Below are 18,586 nucleotides of genomic sequence, written 5' to 3' on the forward strand. Positions count from 1 at the left end.
CTTCCAGGTGTTTCTGTTCATAAGGCCTCTTACCAGAGACATCTCACATCAAACAGCAGAGACTCCCACCCCACATCCCCTGTGGTGCCCCTTATTCTGACCTCTTTTTCTCTCTAAAACTTTTGTCTCCCGGATACAGCATATATTTAGTTGTTTCCTTGTCTCCCTGCACTAAAATGTAAGAGAAATACTTAGTGCCTGCACATGCCCACATTAGTAGGTGCCCTGGGAAGATTTTTAATCAATGCATACAAATATACTGTACATAGAGGCAACTTTTTCTTTCAAGAATTCAACTACCTTCCCAGAGGCCTAAGGAGAATGTCATTTTATGAATGAAAATCAAGAAAAGAGAAAATTCTATGAGCTGTAGAGAAGAAGGTATACTCTTTTGTGTTTGGGCAAAATGTTCTGTAAATATTTTAGGTCAATTTGGTTTATGGCATCATTTAGGCCCGGCATTTCTCCATTTAGTTTTTTTGTCTGAATGACCTGTCTGTTGGTGAGAGTAGGGTATTGAAATGACCCACTATTACCGTATGAGGGTCAATGTGTGATTTAAGGTATAGTAATGTTTCTTTTAACTTGGGTGCCCTTGTGTTTGGGACATACATGTTTAGAACTGCAGTATTCTCTTGGTGGGTTTTTCCTTTGCTGAGTATATAGTGTCCTTGTCTATCTCCTCAGATTCATTTTGGTTTGAATTCTATTACATCAGAATTTAAATGGCTAAACTGGCTTGTTTTTTGGGTCCATTTGCTAAGAATGTCTTTTTCTATCATTTATCCTGAGGTGATGGCTATCCTTGACATTAAGGAATGTTTCTTGGATGCAGCAGAAGGATGGATCCCGTTTTCAAATCTAATCTGTTAGTCTTTGTCCTTGTAGTGAGGGATTGAGAGCTATCAATGAGCAGTGATTGTTGATTCCCATTATTTTGTTGTTTCCTTTTGGGTTTTTTCTCTCTCTCTCTCCTCTTTTGATTTGCTGATCTGGGATTATTAATTCCTTCTGTTTTTGTGGGTATAAAGTTAACCTTTTCAGGTTGAAGTATTCTAGCACCTTCTGTAGAGCTGGATTGGTAGACAGTGCTTAAATTCAGGGTTTTCGTGGAACATCTTTCTTCCTCCATTTATTGTGATCGAAAGTTTTGCTGGGTATAATAGTCTAAGATGGCATCTGTGGTCTCTTGGAGTTTGCAGAACATCTGTCTAGGTCTTTCTGACATTTAGGATCTCCATGGAGAAGCCATGTGTTATTATAATGGTCTGCCTTTATATGTGACTTTGTCTTTTTCCCTTGCAGCTTTGAATATCCTTTCTTTGTTCTTACATTTGGTATTCTGACTATTACGTAGGGAGAGGACTTTCTTTTCTGGTCCACTCTCTTTTGTCTTCTTTATGCTTCTTGTACCTTGGTAGGTACCTCTTTTAGGTTAGGGAAATTAATTTCTATATTTTGATACTTCTCAGCACTTCATGGAATTTTCTCCAAAATTGACCACATATTTGAACATGAAGCAAGCCTCAGTAAATACAAGAAAACTGAAACAACAGTGTATGTTTTTATATATAGGCTGGATATCAACAACAGAATGCTTAGAAACTCATGGAAATTGAACAATTTACTAGTGAATGAAATAAGAAAGAAATTAAGCTGAGTAGTGGTGGCACATGTCTTTAATCCCAGCACTTAGAAGTCAGAAGCAGGAGGATCTCTGAGTTCAAGGCCAGCCTGGTCTACAGAGCCAGTTCCAGAACAGCCAGAGCTAAACAGAGAAACCTTGCCTCAAAAAAAAAAAAAAAAAAAAAAAAAAAAAAGGAAGAAAAAAAAAGAAATTTAAAACTTTTTATATTTGAATGAAAATGAAAACAATATACTCAAACTCATGGGAGACAGTGAAGGTAGTTCTAAGAGGCAAGCTCATGTAGCATTAAGTGCCTACATAAAAAAAATGGAGCGATCTCATATTAGTAACTTAATGACACACCTAAAGTCTCTAGAACAAAAAGAAGAAATAATGCCCAAAAAGAGTAGATGGCAAGAAATAATCAAACTCAGGGCTGAAATCAATAAAATAGAAACAGCATCAACAATATACAAAGAATCAATGAAGAAAAGAGTTGGTTCTTTGAGAAAATCTGTTGGTTAAATGGCACTGCTCATGGCTGGCTGCCGCCCGCCGTCGGAGGAGATTGCTGATTGGAAGAATCACAAGCCATGGTTACCTTTTTAGAGCTTTATTGGGAGGAGGGGGGAGGAGGGGGAGAGGGGGAGAGAGAGAGAACAGACAGAAGGAGAGAAAGAGCTGAAAGAGAAGGGGGAAAGGACAGAGGGCCCACCCGCTTTTTAGGCTGGGACGCCGTCGCAGGCTGGTGACATAATTAAGGACAGAATCCTTACAAAATCAGTAAGATTGACAAACACTTATCCAAATTACATAAAAGTTGAAGAGAAAATATCCATATTAACAAAATTATAAATGATAAGGGGCTGGGTGGTGGTGGCCCATACCTTTAGTCCCAGCATGTGGAAGGTAGAGGCAGGTGGATCTCAGTGAGTTTGAGGCCACCTTGGTCTACAGAGTGAGTTCCAGGACAGCCAGGACTGTTACACAGAGAAACCCTGCCTTGAAAAAGAAAAGAAATGAAATGAAATGAAAAGGGAGGCATAACAATAGACACTGAGGAAATCCAGACAATCCTAAGAACATACTGAGAATCCTAAGAACATACTGTACTCCACCAATTGGAAAATCTAAAAGAAATGGATACTTTTCTTGATATATACCACATACCAAAACAAATCAAATCAGATAAGCAATTTAAACAGACCTAGACTCCCTAGTGAAATAGAAGCAGGAAGTAAAAGTCTCCCAACAAACCCCCCCCCCCAGGACCAGATGGTTTTAGCACAAAATTTTACCAGACTTTCAAAGAAGAGTTAACGCAAATACCCTCAAATTATTTCACAAAGTAGAAGCAGAAGGAACATTGCCCACTTTGTTTTGTGAGGCCACAGTTACCCTGATACCCAAACCACATAAATACCCAACAAGGAAAGAGAATTACAGACCAATTTCTCTTATGAACCTAGATGCAAAAATTCTCAATAAAATACTTGCAAACTGAACCCAAAAACACATCAGAAAGATTACTAACCCAAAGATGCATGGATTTTTCAACATACATAAATTGATAAATGTAATCCACCCTATAAATAAACTGAAAAACAAAACTCACATGATCATCTCATTAGATGCAGAAAAGGCCTTGCCAAAATCCAACACCCCTTTATAAGGGTCCTCAAGAGAGTAGGGATATATGTGCTTGCTAGTTTTACCTCAACTTGACACAAGCTAGAGTCACTGGAGAGGAGAGAGCCTTAACTGAGAAAATGCCTCAATAAGATCGGGCTACAGGCAAGCCTGTGGGCATTTTCTTAATTACTGATTGATGGGGGATGGCCCAGCCCATTATGGGTGATGCCATCACTGGGCTGGTAGTCCTGGATTCTATAAGAAAGCAGGCTGAGCAAGGCAGGGGCAACAAGCCAGTAAGCAGCACCCCTCCATGACCTCTGCATCAGTTCCTGTCTCTAGGTTCTTGCTCTGTTTGAGTTCCTGTCTTGACTTCCTTTGATAATGAACAGTGATTGGAAGTATAAGCCAAATAAACCCTTACCTCCCCAGGTTGTTTTGGTCATGGTGATTCACCACAACAATAGTAAAGACAACAGACCTCAACATAATAAAGACAATTTACAGCAAGCCCACATCCAACATCAACATATATAGAAAGAAACTCAAAGCATTCCCACTAAAATCAGGAATACTCTCTCCATACCTATTCAACATGGTACTTGAAGTCATAGCTAGAGCAACAAGACAACTGAAAGAGATCAAGAGAATACAAACCGGAAGGGAAGAAGTCAAAATATCTTTATTTGCAGATGATGTGAATGTATATATAAGTGACCCTAAAAATTTCACCAGGAAACTCCTAGAATCTGCAAAGCATAAGGATACAAAATTAATAAATAAAAATCAGTACCCTGCCTATATACAAAGGAATAACTGACTGAGAAAGAAATCAGGGAAATAGCACCTTTCACAATAGCCTCAAAACAACAACAACAAAAATACCTTGGGGTAACTCTAACCAAACATGTGAAAGACTTGCATAATAAAAACCTTAAGACACTGAAGAATATATCAGAAGATGGAAAGATCTCCCATGCTCATTGGTAGGATTAACATAGTAAAAATAGCCAGTCTACCAAAAGAATCTACAGGTTCAATGCAATCCCCATCAAAATACCAACACAATTCTTCACAGAACTTGAATGGACTTGAATTGAATTTTTAGCTTTATATGGAAATACAAAATAACAACAACAACAGGATAGCTAAAACACTCCTGAACAATAAAAGAATTGCTGGAGGTATCACCATCCCCAATCTCAAATTGTACTACTGAGCTATAGTAATAAAAAAAAAAAAGCATGGTATTGGCATAAAAGCAGACACATTGATCACTGTGTTTGAAGACCCAGACATAAATCTATACACCTATACACACCCAACTTTTGATAGAGAAGTCAGAAATACACACTGGACAAAAGACAGCATCTTCAACCAAATGGTGCTGATCAAACTGGACGTATTCATGTAGAAGAATGCAAATAGATCCATACTTATCACTCTGCACAAAACACAAATCTAAATGAATCAAAGACCTCAACAAAGGACAGATTCACTGAACTGACAGAAGAGAGCGTGGGGAACAGCCTTGAACTCATTGGAACAGGAGACAACTTTCTGCACAGAACACTGGTAGCACAGGCATTAAGGACAATTAATAAATGGAACCTCATGAAACTGAAAAGACTTAGGACACTGTCATTCAGAGGGGCAGGCCACAGAATAAGAAAAGATTTTTACCAGCTACACATCTGATGGAGGGCTAATATACAAAATATATAAAGAACTCAAAGAACTGGACATTGAGAAAGCAAATAACCCAATTTAAAAATTAGGTACAGATCTAAACAGAGAATACTCTAAAGAGGAAACAGAAACGAATGAGAAGCACTTAAAGAAACGTTCAACATCTTTAGCCATTAGGAAAATGCAAATCTAAACTACTTTGAGATTCTATCTTACACCTGTCAGAACGGTCAGTATTTGTTGTTGGTTATTTTTTACTATTTTGGGGGACCCACCATCCAGCTCCCAAATAAATCACTCACAGGGGCTTATTCTTAATTATGAATTCCCAGCCTTAGCTTGGCTTAGTTTCTAGCCAGATATACTTAACTTATCCCATCTACCTTTTGCCTCTGGGCTTTTCCCATTCTCTTACTTCTGTAAATCTTACTCTTACTCCATGGCTTACTGGTTGTGTAGCTGGATGGCTGGCCCCTGGAGTCCTCCTCCTCTGGCTACTTCATCCTATATCTCCAATCCCTCTTCACAGATTTTTCCTTCTATTTATTCTCCCTCCCTGCCAGCCCCACCTATCCTTTCTCCTGCCTTGCTATTAGCCAGTTCTTTTATTAGACCATCAGGTGTTTTAGACAGGCACAGTAACACAGGTTCAGAGAGTTAAACAAATGCAACATAAGCAAAAATAAAACACCTTAAAATAATATTCTACTACAAAGATCAATAACACAAGTGACAGCTCATGCTGGTGAGGAAATGGAGTAAGGGGAACATTCATCCATTGCTGATGGAAGTGCAAACTTATACAGCCACTATGGAAATCAGTGTGGCTGTTTCTTGGGAAGTTGGGAATAAATCTACCTGAAGATACAGCTATACCACTCCTGGCCACATACCCAAAGGTTTCTACACCCTACTACAGAGACAACACCAATGCACATAAAATAAAAATAAATTGTTAAAAAAAATGAAATCATGAAATTCACAGGAAAATTGATGTGACTAGAAAAAAATCCTGAGTGAAGTAACCCAGACCCCAAAAGACAAATATGGTATATATTTGCTTATGTGTAGATGTTAACTGTTAAGTCTTCCATAAGCAGGCTAAAATGTATATAACCAGAGAGATTAGATATAGAATAAGGGGCTGGGGGAAAGATTGGATCACCCTAAGGAGGGAAAATGTAACAGACAGTTATGGATTGATGGGGGGGAGCTGGAATAAGGATATCAAATGGGGAGGGGATATAAGGATGGAGTGAGGGGGGAATACAGGAAGGGATAGATAAAACTAAGACCCATTTGAGGGTTTATATGAAAACCTAATATAGTAGAAGCTTCCTAAATATATACATAGATGAAGGTGATCTAAATGGAATCTCCAAATAATGGAGGAGACAGACCCCCAACTGGATATCTCTTATCACCAAATGAAGCTTCTGGTTCCGGGAATGGGTTACACCTAATGTAGTTGTTGGCTAAAGGGGCCCCATGGGAGCTTCCCAAACAACCCAGGCTACTGGTTGTTCTCCACAAACTGGTGATAAGGTTCCATTGCTGAAGACAACACCTACACAACTCACTGAACATAGAGAAGCCAAGCTGATGCCTACCTGGAAGTTTCATCCCTACTGACTGGTGTTCATGGTCTGGAAGGCACTCTACCAAAGGAGAAATGTAAACACCAACCCAGCTACAAAACCTTCATTCTACAATTGTGTGTTTCTTGTGGTTTTCCTTTGGCTCTTTTTCTGTTCGTTGTTTGTTTTGTCTTATTCAGGTTTGTTTGTTTTTGTCTTCTTTTTTTTGCATGCCTGTTTGCTAATGAAAGAGAGCAAAAAATACAGATTTGGAAGGGTGGGGAGGTCGGAAAGAACTGGAAGGAGTTGGAGGAGGGGAAACATAATCAAAATATATTGTTTGAAAAACATATATTTTCAATAAAATAAAATAAAGTCTGGGGGTGGTAAATCAAGAAAAGAAGTGGTGCTGTGTTTGGCGGTGCATGACTTTACTCCCAGCACTCGGGAGGCAGAGTCAGGCAGATCTCTGTGAGTTCGAGGCCAGCCTGGGCTACAGAGTGAGATCCAGGACAGACAGAGATATGTAGAAAGACCCTGTCTCAAAAAAAAAAAAAGAGAGAGGAAGGAAGATCCAGTCTCCCATTTGCTCAGCTAAGAAGAGCTGTTTGAGACAGAGCAGAGGAGGAGGCCCCACGATGGCAGAGTGTCAAAGCCAGAGGACAGACAGCGGACAGAGTTCCCTAACATGAGAAAGGTTGAGGGAGATTGCAGATTTTGTGCAGCTGGAGGATGGAGCCCTGCTAGTGTTGCCTGGTTCTTAAGAGGCAAGGAAGCCCATAGGAAGCAGGACTCACCTATCGGTTTCCTGCTTCAGTCTCCAGGCTGCACCCTCCTGAAACCTTGCTCCCATATAAGCCTCTCTGCTCTCATAGCATCCTCCCAGCATCCCCCACAGCATCCCCCCAGCTTCTCCACAGCTTCCCCCCAGCATCCCCACAGCATCCTCCCCACAGTATCGCCACAGTATCCCCACAGCATCCCCATATCATCCCCACAGCATCCCACATTATCCTCCCAGCATCCCCACAGTATCCCCACATCATCCCCACACCATCCCCACAGCATCCCACATTATCCTCCCAGCATCCCCACAGTATCCCCACAGTATCCCCCACAGCTTCCCCCCAGCATCCCTACAGCATCCCCACAGTATCCCCACAGAATCCCCACAGCATCCTCCCAGCATCCCCACAGCATCCCACATTATCCTCCCAGCATCCCCACAGCATCCCCACAGCATCCCCACAGCATCCCCACAGCATCCCCACAGTATCCCCACAGCATCCTCCCTCCCAGCATCCCCACAGCATCCCCACAGCATCCTCACACCACCCCTGCATGGATGACACTATTAGACTGAGACCCACAGAATTTAGCCTGTGTCAATTTGCAATCCTATGTAGGGAGAAGCTTTGAACATATATGCCTATACATGCATATTTATTTTATGCATAAATATTTCATTCTCCCTAACTTCTTTTCCAAGCAGATTGACAGCTTAAAAAATGGAGCTGGCACTTTGAGATCTTTGGCAGCAGTTAACTCTGCATCTCATACACGATTGAGCCGTATGATGAGTATTCAGAGACGGGTAATGCCTGGGGGGCGCTCACCAACCCAAGACAGAGCGCCTGTGTGGCCTGGGCAGGTGTCTCCATGACGGGTAAGGTGACCTGCTGACGTCCCACGCAACTTAAGTCAGCAGCTCATTTTCTAGTAAAAGGGGGACCTGTAGGGTCCTGGCCCCCGTTTTGGGTAACGGTTGCCTTGCTTGCTGACCTTGACCTTGATGTCCTCCCGATGCTAATTCCCTGCCGGGTTCCACCCTCCTGAATGCTTAAGGGAAGTTCCTTGTCTGTGTATCCTGCATAATGGGCCTTAACAGTTTAGATGCAAGATTGTAAAACATCTGCAGCGAACTTCTGCCCTCTGGGGTTCTCCCATTGTGCTGTAAGCCTGTATTTAAGACCTCCACCCTCCTTCAATAAACGGCATTTGGCAAAAATAAATAAATAAATAAATAAATAAATAAATAAATAAATAAATAAATAGTAAATAAAATAAAAATGGCGCTGGCATCAGCTCTTCTCTCACAGCTGTACTTTACCCACCAATTTTACTTTACCTGGCATCTGACATACCTATGAGGAAGAGAAATGCTACCACATCCAAAGGGTGTGAAGGTTCCCAGGATAATGGGCTCTGGCCAGTCACTGAATATGTTGGTGTACAGGCCACCCCAAGGAAGGTCAGAGTAGCTTTGGCAGATAGCTAGGCGGCCAGAAGGATAGATGAAATCCAGGTTAAGGAATGGACTGATCAAGCAACAGGAATGTTAACAGTTCTTCCAGACATATACATTCTATTTTATATTTATTAATATTCTGAGACAAAGTGTTGTTTTGTTTTGTTTTGGGTTTTTTTTTTGGGGGGGGGTGTTTGTTTGTTTTCTAGACAGAGTTTCTCTGTGTAACAACCCTGCCTGACCTAGAACTCTGAGCTCTGAACTTTGTAGACCAGGTTGGCCCAAATTCACAGAGATCCTCCTGCCTCAGCCTCCCGAATGGGGAGTCTAAAGAGAATGACTCTTTCCCATCATCAGAGAGCATGTCCATGGTAGGGTGGACCAACACAGAAGCTTCCTGACTTCCAGGGGCATGTTCTCCCTTCTCCCCACGGGGTCGCATTCCTGGGCTTCATTTTAGCTCCACATTCTTCTGAACCTATCTGTGGATTCTCACAGGGAGTCTGATCATACTGGTCCTAGTAATGGCAGTGTCTCTAGACACCAAGGTGGCTGGGTGCTACCCAGTGCCACCCAATGATAATGGTGCTGTCCCAGCAAAGAGTGGTATGGGCAGGTCTCCCCATCAGCATCCATGGGCAGACCCAGGCCAGGCGGGGCTGAGGACTAACAACAGATCTGTGAGTCGTTTTTGTGAAACTGGTCTGTACAAACCTCTACAAGATGGACGATGATGGAATCTTGAAGCCTTTTTTTCATTTTGGGTTTGCAGGAACTGATTCCCCCAAGTCCCTCTTTTCTAGAAAGCTTCTCTAACTGCCAAGTCCCCACAGGGTCCCCATTTCTCGGAGAAATGCCCTTGGGTGTTTAGCAAAAATATCAAAGGGTCTCTGAACATGAGGAAAGGTTTGGAAATTGGAGGCTTGTTTCCACTCTGTTTGGGGGCTCCTTTTCCCGACCCAGTGTGTCAGGATGTGAATGCTTGGGGGAAAGGAATTGAAGAAACACAGGCCTCTTCCCCCAGTGTTTCCTGCTGGCTGGAAAGCCCCAGCCATCGGCACCAACTGCCCAATACCACCACGTCCTTCGCCCCCTCCTTTCCTCTGGGGACGCTCATGAGGATATTAGGTCAGAGACGAACCATCTACCAGGGCATAGTGGAACTTCTTCATCTCTGGGTTCGCCTCTCCCATCGCGGGCATCTGAGCCTTCCCCACCAACAATGCCATCCAGAAAACCCGGGGTTCCTGGGTGGACTCTGAGCTCTCCTCCTCCTCTTCTGGGTCGTTGTAGTGGCGCAGGATCGGCTGTTTGTTGAATCCGTCTCTTTTTTGTTTGGCTTCTTCCATTTTTCTGTGCAAAAGAAAAGAATTCAAGACATGGCTGTTTTGTAGTATGAATCTTAAAAAGTTCTTATTAATAAAATCAAACATGAGGCCAGTTATTGGGGTGAACACTGGAAGATCAGAGAGACAGAACAAGCCACAGCTAACCTCACCTGGCCAACTTCTCAGCTGGTCTTGTTTCCTCAGACTGAAAGCCTCTGTGTCCTCATATCCGAATGGCTCTCAGCTGAACTGTGCTGCTAGAAGCCTGAAAGCTTAACCAGCCAAATGCTTCTAGTTTCTGGTCCTCACGCCTTATATACCTTTCTGCTTTCTACCATCACTCCCTGGGATTAAAGGCTTGTTTTCTGGGATTAAAGGCGTGATGAGTCACCATGCTTGGCTGTATCCTTAAACACACAGATTTCTGCCTCTGGAATGCTAGGATTAAAGGCGTGTGCTACCACTGCCTATCCTTTATGTTTAATATTGTGGCTGTTCTGTCTCTGACCCCAGATAAGTTTATTAGCATGCACAATATTTGGGGGAATACAATACCACACTGTTTTCTTGGTCTTATCTGCCTCTGTGGCCTCCTCCTGCGTGGCTAATGTAATCAGCTGCGTTTAAATCAGAAGAACAGGAGTTTGAAGTAGATTCAACCCAACCCTTAGCCAGGCCTTCACTGAGTGTTTTCCAGATTTATTGTTTTATTATGTACACAGTGTTCTGCCTACATGTTTTGCCTGCAGGCTAGAAGAGGGCACCAGATCTCATTACAGATGGTTGGGAGCCACCATGTGGGTGCTGGGAATTGAACTCAGGACCTCTGGAAGAACAGCCAGTGCTCTTAACCGCTGAGCCATCTCTCCAGCCTGTGTTTTCCATTTTTAAACAGTTACTAAGTACCTCCTGTGGGTGAGCCCAGTGCCCGAGGCTGTGAGAAAAGGAACCACAACCAAATAGGCCCCGACCTCACAGGAATTAGGTTGAGAACTAATTCTTCCATGTGGCATTGAACATTTGAGACAAAATACTAACTCCCTCTGAGCCTCATATTCTTGACCTGTAAAATAGGGCTAAAAAGATCTCACAGATGGGCTGGAGAGGTGGCTCAGTGGTTAAGAGCACTGGCTGTCCTTCCAGAGGACCAGGGTTCAATTCCCAGCAACCACATGGCAGCTCACAACTGTCTGTAACTCCAGCTCCAGGGGATCTGGCACCCTCACATAGACATACAGACATGCAGGCAAAACACAAATTCACATGAAACATTCGGTTTTTCTCCATGAATTCTCAAATGTTAATGACCAGAGGATGTTTCTTCAGCTCTTGTTCTCACAGAAGTGTTTTGTTGTTGCTGTTTTGGGATTTTGTCTCTTTTGCTGTTTTGTTTGTTTGTTTGTTTGTTTGTTTGGGATGTGTGTGTGTGTGTGTTTGAGATGGGATTTCTCTGCGTAGCCCTGGCTGTCCTGGAACTCTCTCTGTAGACCAGGCTGGTCTCAGAACTCAGACATCCACCTGCCTCTGCCTCCTGGGTGTGTGCTCCACCACCACCCGGCACACAGAAGTGCTTTGTAATACAGATGTTGTAAAACTTCTTACAAGCATGGATTCTGTGCCTGGCAGGTCTCTGGGGAACTCACTCAAGCAGCTTTAGCGAATCCCATGGCTAAGGCGCCTCCTCTTGACACAGCTCCCCGCCTGTGGGCTGGGTTCTCCTTCCCATCCTGGCTGCTCCCTGCAGCAAGACTCTGCTCTTCCACATTTTATTTATTTGTTCATATCAAGCCACCTCCTCTAAACCCGCTGCTTTCACAGTCTCCTCGGATGGCGGACGGCGGATGTTTGACGTCTTTAACAAGCTTAGTGCCTTTGTTCCCGCAGGACATGCTACTGGAAAATGAGCTGCTATGGGCGTCATCAGCATCTGCAGGAGCTAATGCTACTGTCCCCGAATGATGACAAGGTTCGGGTTCAGAGAGTCCAGGTGACTGAGACTAGATCCCACACCGATGACTGATGAACCTGAGTGCTCTAACCTGAACTTTCGTTTTTGTTTTTTCAGTTAAAAAGAAACAAGACGGGGCCCGCTGTTTATATCAGGAAGGTATACGGTTTACAGCAAAACTGAGCAGAAAGTACAGCCTTCCCCACGTGCCCCCCTGCAATTATGACTTTCCTTTCTTTAAAGGAATTAAAATTACTTTGGAGGTCTTCTAAATTTTAAAAACTAGTCCTAAATTCACTTGCAAGAATAAATTGGTAAAAATGGCTAACATACTTTAACAGAGAAAGAGCGGCCAGTGCAGACTTGTTGCGCAGATTCAAGAGAGTAATAATTAGCATTTATTTAGAACTACTTGTGTAAGAGTCTTTACAACAACCTTACATCAAAATGCCTGTTGTTGTCCCCGTTTTACAGACGAGAAAAATGAGGCACAGGGGAAAAACAGGTGATTTTCTCAAGGTCACTGGAGTTGACTGAGCTGGGATTTTACCCCTATCTGTTAGATACCTGGACTGCCCTTCTCATGTTCACATAGCCTGGATAACGGAAGTATGGTGAAGACTTGAAGTACGTAAGGATGATACAGTGGAACCAAGACAGATCATCAGGGATGGGGAGTGCGTTCAGTAAATGGCCCTAGGGAGATAGTGGGGTCGTCGTTGTTCAGCACACAGGTCTGGGGATCAGACAGCCCTAAGCGAAGACAGCAGCTGCTCACCCACTTCCTGCTCATGCCACTTCTACTTGGTATACAAACAGCAGGCAACTTGGTGGAGAGGGCCTGGCTAGTGGGCACGGGGTATTGGAGTCAATTCCCAGGACGACACACAAACCACGTCAAACAGAAGAAAACCAAACACCACCTCACGGGAATATGTGAGTGTTTCACACCGTGCCTTACCCAAAACGAGCCTTTTGTAAACTTTATTATTATTGGCACTCGGCTATCATTACCATTGACAAGGCAGGCATAGAGTTGTAATCTCTCTACCTTACACCGTATACACAGAAGTTTCAGTTAAATGTGGGGGGGGGGGCGGTAAAAGGGGGGCTGCAATGGCGATCCAGTCAGTAAACAAAGAACCAAGATGCTAGTTCAGTCTCTAGTGCCCACCCAAAAGCTGGACGTGCTGGGGCACACCTCTAACTCCAGCACTGGGGAGGCAGAGGGAGAAGAACCCCTGGGGTCTGCTGGCCACCCCGTCTGGCAAAATTGGCCAGCAGCAGGTTCAGTGGGAGACCTTGTCTCAAAAAGAAGGTAGAGGGGCCAGGCGTGGTAGTCTTTAATTCCAGCAGAGGCAGACAGATCTCTGTGAGTTCAAGGCCAGCCTGGTCTGCCAAGAGAGCTCTAGGTTGCTCAGGGCCATGATGTGAGATCCTGTCTCAAAAACAATAACAATAAAATAAGGTGGAGAACAACTTAGAAGGACAGTCAGCCTTGACCTCTGACCTTCTCATGCACTGGCATACATGCTTGCACGCTCTCACATGTGAGAATGTGCATGCACACACAAAAAGAATAGAAAGTAAGCCCGGCCGGGCGGTAGTGGTGCACACCTTTAGTCCCAGCACCAGGGAGACAGAAGTGAGTGGATCTCTGTGAGTTCGAGGCCAGCCTGGTCTACAAAGTGAGTTTCAGGACAGCCAGGACTACACAGAGAAACCCTGTCTCGAAACACCACCCCCCAAAAGAATTTTTTTAAATTAATTAATTAATTAATTTAAAATAAGAGGTGGGGCTTCTCTTACATTGTTGTGGAGGACTAGTAGACATGATTTTCTGGAAAGCAAATGGCAATATGTCTCTAGAACCTTAAATGCTTGTATCTTTTTAACAAGCTCTGCTTCCAACAGACTCTCTTCAAGAAGACCCCACCCCACCCCGGGCCCACCCCCCAAACACACGTTCAGGCTGGTTGTAGAAATGTAACTGGTTTAAAAACCCTCAGGAGCCACCTCTGTTTGGGAACCTGAGCAGCCAGCCAACATTTTGCTTCTGAAGAATTTAAAAGCACGGGGAAATCTTTGTGGTCAAATGAAGAGAAAAAAATAAAGCAAGATCAAATTGATATTCAAAAGGTGTTTTTAGGGCTGGAGAACGAGTTTAGGGATTAATAGCACTGGCTACTCTTTCAGAGGATCCAGGTTTGAGGCCCAGCACCCACATGGAGGCTCACAACTGTCTCCAAGGGATCTGATGCCTTATAAACATACATAAAATACATGTTACGTATCTACTACATATATGTGCGGAGGACTGGATGAAGATATGTATGCATGCATGTTTGGAAAAAAGGGTTAAAGAAATATGGCAAAATGTAAAAATAGTATTATCCTGGTAGAAAGATTATGTTTTTAATTCCTGTCTTACACTTCAATTTAAAACACAACTAAACACTGAGCATGTATTACATTTGCAGGCTACCCCCGGTGTCACTCATAAGAGACTGGGCAAGGACCACACACAGAAACAGTAGGTGTTCTGGGTTTTACGTCTAGCTCTGCCTATCTGTAGCATAAGGCTGTGAGCAGATTGACACGCTGCGGGGTACACTAATTTCCTCATCAGTAAGCGAGAGATGATTACAGACCTCTCTCATGGGGCTTCTGGGAGGAGTGTGGGTGTCACGTGCCAAGCATCAGGCCCGCTATGTAGCGCAAAGTAATCGTCGATTGTCCCCACCATTATCCCAGCCTCCTAAGGGTTGCGTCTGTCCTCCATTGAGTCTCAGTGTCCTGAAACGTTCAGGCCCCTGTTGTAGATGACAAGTTCCTTTAACATTGTTTTCACATTAAAAACAACTATAAAATAATACCCTAGCTGCCTTTTATTTCTTTGACACCCGCCTTTCCTCCCTCACTTCTCCACATTTTGGAACACGATGCTGTCTTAGTCACCTGACGGAGCTGACAGACTGACCACCTCATCATGAACTTCCCACGCATTACCAGGAAGTGAAGAGAAGCAGAAAGCAGAGGAGAGGAGGGGAGAAGAGGGAAGAGGGGAGTGGAGGGGGGGAGAGGAGAAGGGATGGGGGAGGGGAGGAGAGAGGAGAGTAGGGGAGGAAGGAGGAGGGAGTTTGTATATTTTTTTTCACATTACAGACACAACGGCAGTGTGATGTGGTGATCCCGTGACCCGTGCCCAGCGCCTCAGGCTCTGCCCCTGTTCCGGCTGACCGTGTCCTCTACCTCATACAAGTATGTTACTGCAGGACGGAAGGAGGCTCCTTACATTCGAACTGTGGCGAGCTGCAGTGTCTTCACGGCTGTACTGAGGTCCGCCTTGAATTTCAGCATTTCCCATTTTGAGCAAGGAATCCAACCTTTAAAAAGACAACACACATATTCAACACCAAAGAGGTAGTTTAAAATATATATACCCAACCCGGACTGGCTGGGTAAATCATGCCACAAGTCTACCAGAGCCTATTTGGAAAGGAAGACATACCCAATTGTGTTAAACTAGGCATAATTGTGCCCTTAAAACCATCTCTTCTCGGGGCTGGAGAGATGGCTCAGAGATTAAGAGCATTGGCTGCTCTTCCAGAGGACCTGAGTTCAATTCCCAGCAACCACATGGTGGCTCTTAATCATCTATAATGAGATCTAGTGCCCTCTTCTGGCATGCAGGCAGAACACTGTATACACAACAAATAAATAAATCTTTAAACACAAAACAAAAACAAAAACAATCTCTTCTTAAAGGCATTTGCATTGCAACTGAATGAGAGCTCTAACCCCAAGTGAGTCAATCCCTACATACAATGCCATCTGAGTCTTCCCTGAATCCCTGCGCTCTGGACAGAGCCACTGTAGACCAGAGTCCCCATCACCCCTGCGCCCAAGACTGGGGACTGAGTCCTATCTGCCTGAAAGAACTTTGGGTCAGTTGCCATCGGATGGATTTGAGGTCTAACAAACTTGAGGAATAAACTCAACATCCCTGCACTTTTTATTTTTTCCCTCATGTGTAAGATGAGGAACTTGAGTGAGGTGGTGTCTAAGGCCCCTCTCAGTTCTAATCTTCTTTTGTAAAAATTCTGTCCTTGTAGTAAAAAACTAGATAGGCCCCTGGGCAGTTTAGGGAGGGGAGGGGTTTAGAAGAGAATCTGTCACTTCCTCATTTCATCCCACCAAGTCAATAAATGACAGGGAAGATGGGAAACATGGCCCCTCCCACGTGAGCACCGTCATCACCATCTAGAATGTTGCCTTGTGCAAAGGGAAGAGAGACGTGTCTCCAGAATGACATTCATGTTCCATCTCCAGGGCCTTGCCTATATGAGCTGCTCTTCGTTTATTTATTTATATTATTTTATTTTTTTCCTCCGGAGCTGAGGACCAAACCCATTGGTGTTTTCCCTGCATGTATGTCTGTGTGAGAGTGTCAGGTCCTCTGGAACTGGAGTTACAGACAGTTGTGAGCTGTTATGTGGGTGCTGGGAATCAAACCCAGGTCCTCTGGAAGAGCAGTCAATGCTCTTAACCGCTGAGCCGTCTCTCCAGCCCCCTGCTCTTCATTTTACCCATGGCTTTAGTTGACATTGGCAGGGGGCAGTGTGGTGCCTTTGTGTTCACCACCTCCTCATCCCATGGTAGCATAGGTTGGGAAGAAACATCACCCTCTCTCACAAGACATTCCCTTCCACTGAATGTGAACTAACTAAAGATCCCTCGCCATCCCTGAGCCAATAAACCCAGTTGACCAACAATATTACTCGGTCTTCCAGGCTACGTGATTGGGTAGTCGGACTCAAACAGAGCTCATTGGGCAGTACATGGGGTTGACATGTGACGCCGAGAGGAAAGAACCCTTCTTCCTAAGCAAGGAACAGGTAGCTTTAAGAACAGCAGGGAGCATTTTCCTCTTCATTTGGTGGGAGCACAGAGGCAGTTAGAGCAGAGCTCCTGGGAAACTGAGGCCCGCACCTGCCCTGGCCTCTGCTCCTACAGTTCTTCCTTTGCTTCTTGTAAATGATCCCCCTGCTCCCGGGACATGGACAAAGAATTATTGCTTAAGCTACTATGAGTTGAACTGCCTTTTACCAGCAAAAGAGTCCAGACCCAACCACGATCACCTTCAACCAGGCTTATCTTCACAAGATCAGAAGAACCAGCCTTGTCTTAGAGACAAAGATTAAATGGACTGCACCCTGGTTTCTGTGGGACCAGATAATGTCCTTGCCACTCCCAATCCCCAAAACTGCCCTTTGATGACCAAGGCCTGGATCCTTCTCACAGACAACAGAGGGAGCTGGCCACTGACCTGTCATTTGATTGCCTATGAGACACTTCCTGTCATTGGGGCACCTGATGAATTCCTGGATATTTACGTGTTGGAGTTCTGGGGTTCTTATGTGTTTTCTCCTGCTTGGGTTTGTCCCATGTGCTCTGCTTGGATGCACCTATTTCCTCAACACCTGGCCCACCCTGAGAGCCAGGTCAGCCCCAGATTCTGATCCCTGAATACATTCTGTGCAGATGGATGGGGAGCACGGAGACACACCTGGTATCCAAGCGCTTCTCCAAGAATCCCTTAACATTTCATACCGTTCTTAGGTTTAAGATAAAGGGCCATAGAAAGCAAGCCCATGGGGCCCAGAGAAGTCCATCTTACTTCCCGTGTATTCTCTGACTGCACAGTCCCTGGCTAGATCATGCCTGAGCGAGCACCAAGGTTCCCCTTTCCCGATATTCATATATCATCCACTTTGTAAGCATATCCAAGAGTCCACAGCATCCTTTCGTCTCCTGCAACGTACTCTCCCTTGGGGAGTCTCCTTGGTAACATTACAGAGTTTAGTTTGCCTTTGGACACACAAACCTTTGTTCTTGGTTCAGAGTAATTTGATACTATGACAGAAAGGTCCTGGGCCTCTCTCTTCCAAGAATATGAACATTATTGCCACCAAACCTGGCTTCTCAGAACCACGAGGGATAAGCTTCCAGAGCATAGGGTAGTAACATCAGAGATGGCTAACTCAAAGGGGAGGCCTTTGACAAGCTTACTTGGAACCTGGGAACTTCAGTGTCTCCCTCTGACGGAGGATGCAATAAAAGGACAGCTTAGAAAAAGTCTTGCACTTGGGAAACAGAAGTGACCTCATTCTGATTGCATATCAGAGTTGACCCTGATGAGTACGGGGTCTTACCATTTTGAAAGCAGAACTTGGATTTTAGTGAGAAGTGAATGACCCCGGATATACAGCTCTCCTGAGTGGTCTGGGATGCCTGGGGGTGACCGAGTAGAGCTAGAAGGAGGGAAGATGGAGAGATATTAGGAGGAGGTGAGAAGGAGAAGATAAAAAAACACCTCTCTAGAACATCATCAACAGAAAACCAAATGATTGGTAAATAACATTCCTACCCAGATGCTAATAAAGATTTCAATAAACACCAATAATAGTCTGGTGTGGTGAGATGTGCCTTTAATCCCAGCTCTTGGGAGGCTGAGGCAGGCAGATCTCTGTGAGT

At 44.3% G+C, this 18,586-nt stretch overlaps 1 protein-coding gene across 1 annotated transcript in view; it reads right to left on the bottom strand.

Annotated features, from left to right (window-relative positions):
• LOC131894923 (uncharacterized protein C3orf20-like) overlaps positions 1–18,357 on the bottom strand; it is a 71,312-nt gene extending 52,955 nt beyond the window's left edge. Inside the window, exons 1-4 of the mRNA XM_059245290.1 lie at positions 18,265–18,357; positions 15,345–15,435; positions 9,899–10,126; positions 8,670–8,819 (exon numbers count right to left, since the gene is read on the bottom strand). Of these exons, the coding sequence (XP_059101273.1) occupies positions 8,670–8,819; positions 9,899–10,126; positions 15,345–15,409 (443 nt within the window). The 5' untranslated portion in view covers positions 15,410–15,435; positions 18,265–18,357. The remainder of the gene's footprint in view (positions 1–8,669; positions 8,820–9,898; positions 10,127–15,344; positions 15,436–18,264) is intronic.
• Positions 18,358–18,586: the final 229 nt, after the last annotated feature.

This window comes from Peromyscus eremicus, chromosome 18 (assembly GCF_949786415.1).
Source record: "Peromyscus eremicus chromosome 18, PerEre_H2_v1, whole genome shotgun sequence".
Classification (NCBI taxonomy): domain Eukaryota; kingdom Metazoa; phylum Chordata; class Mammalia; order Rodentia; family Cricetidae; genus Peromyscus; species Peromyscus eremicus.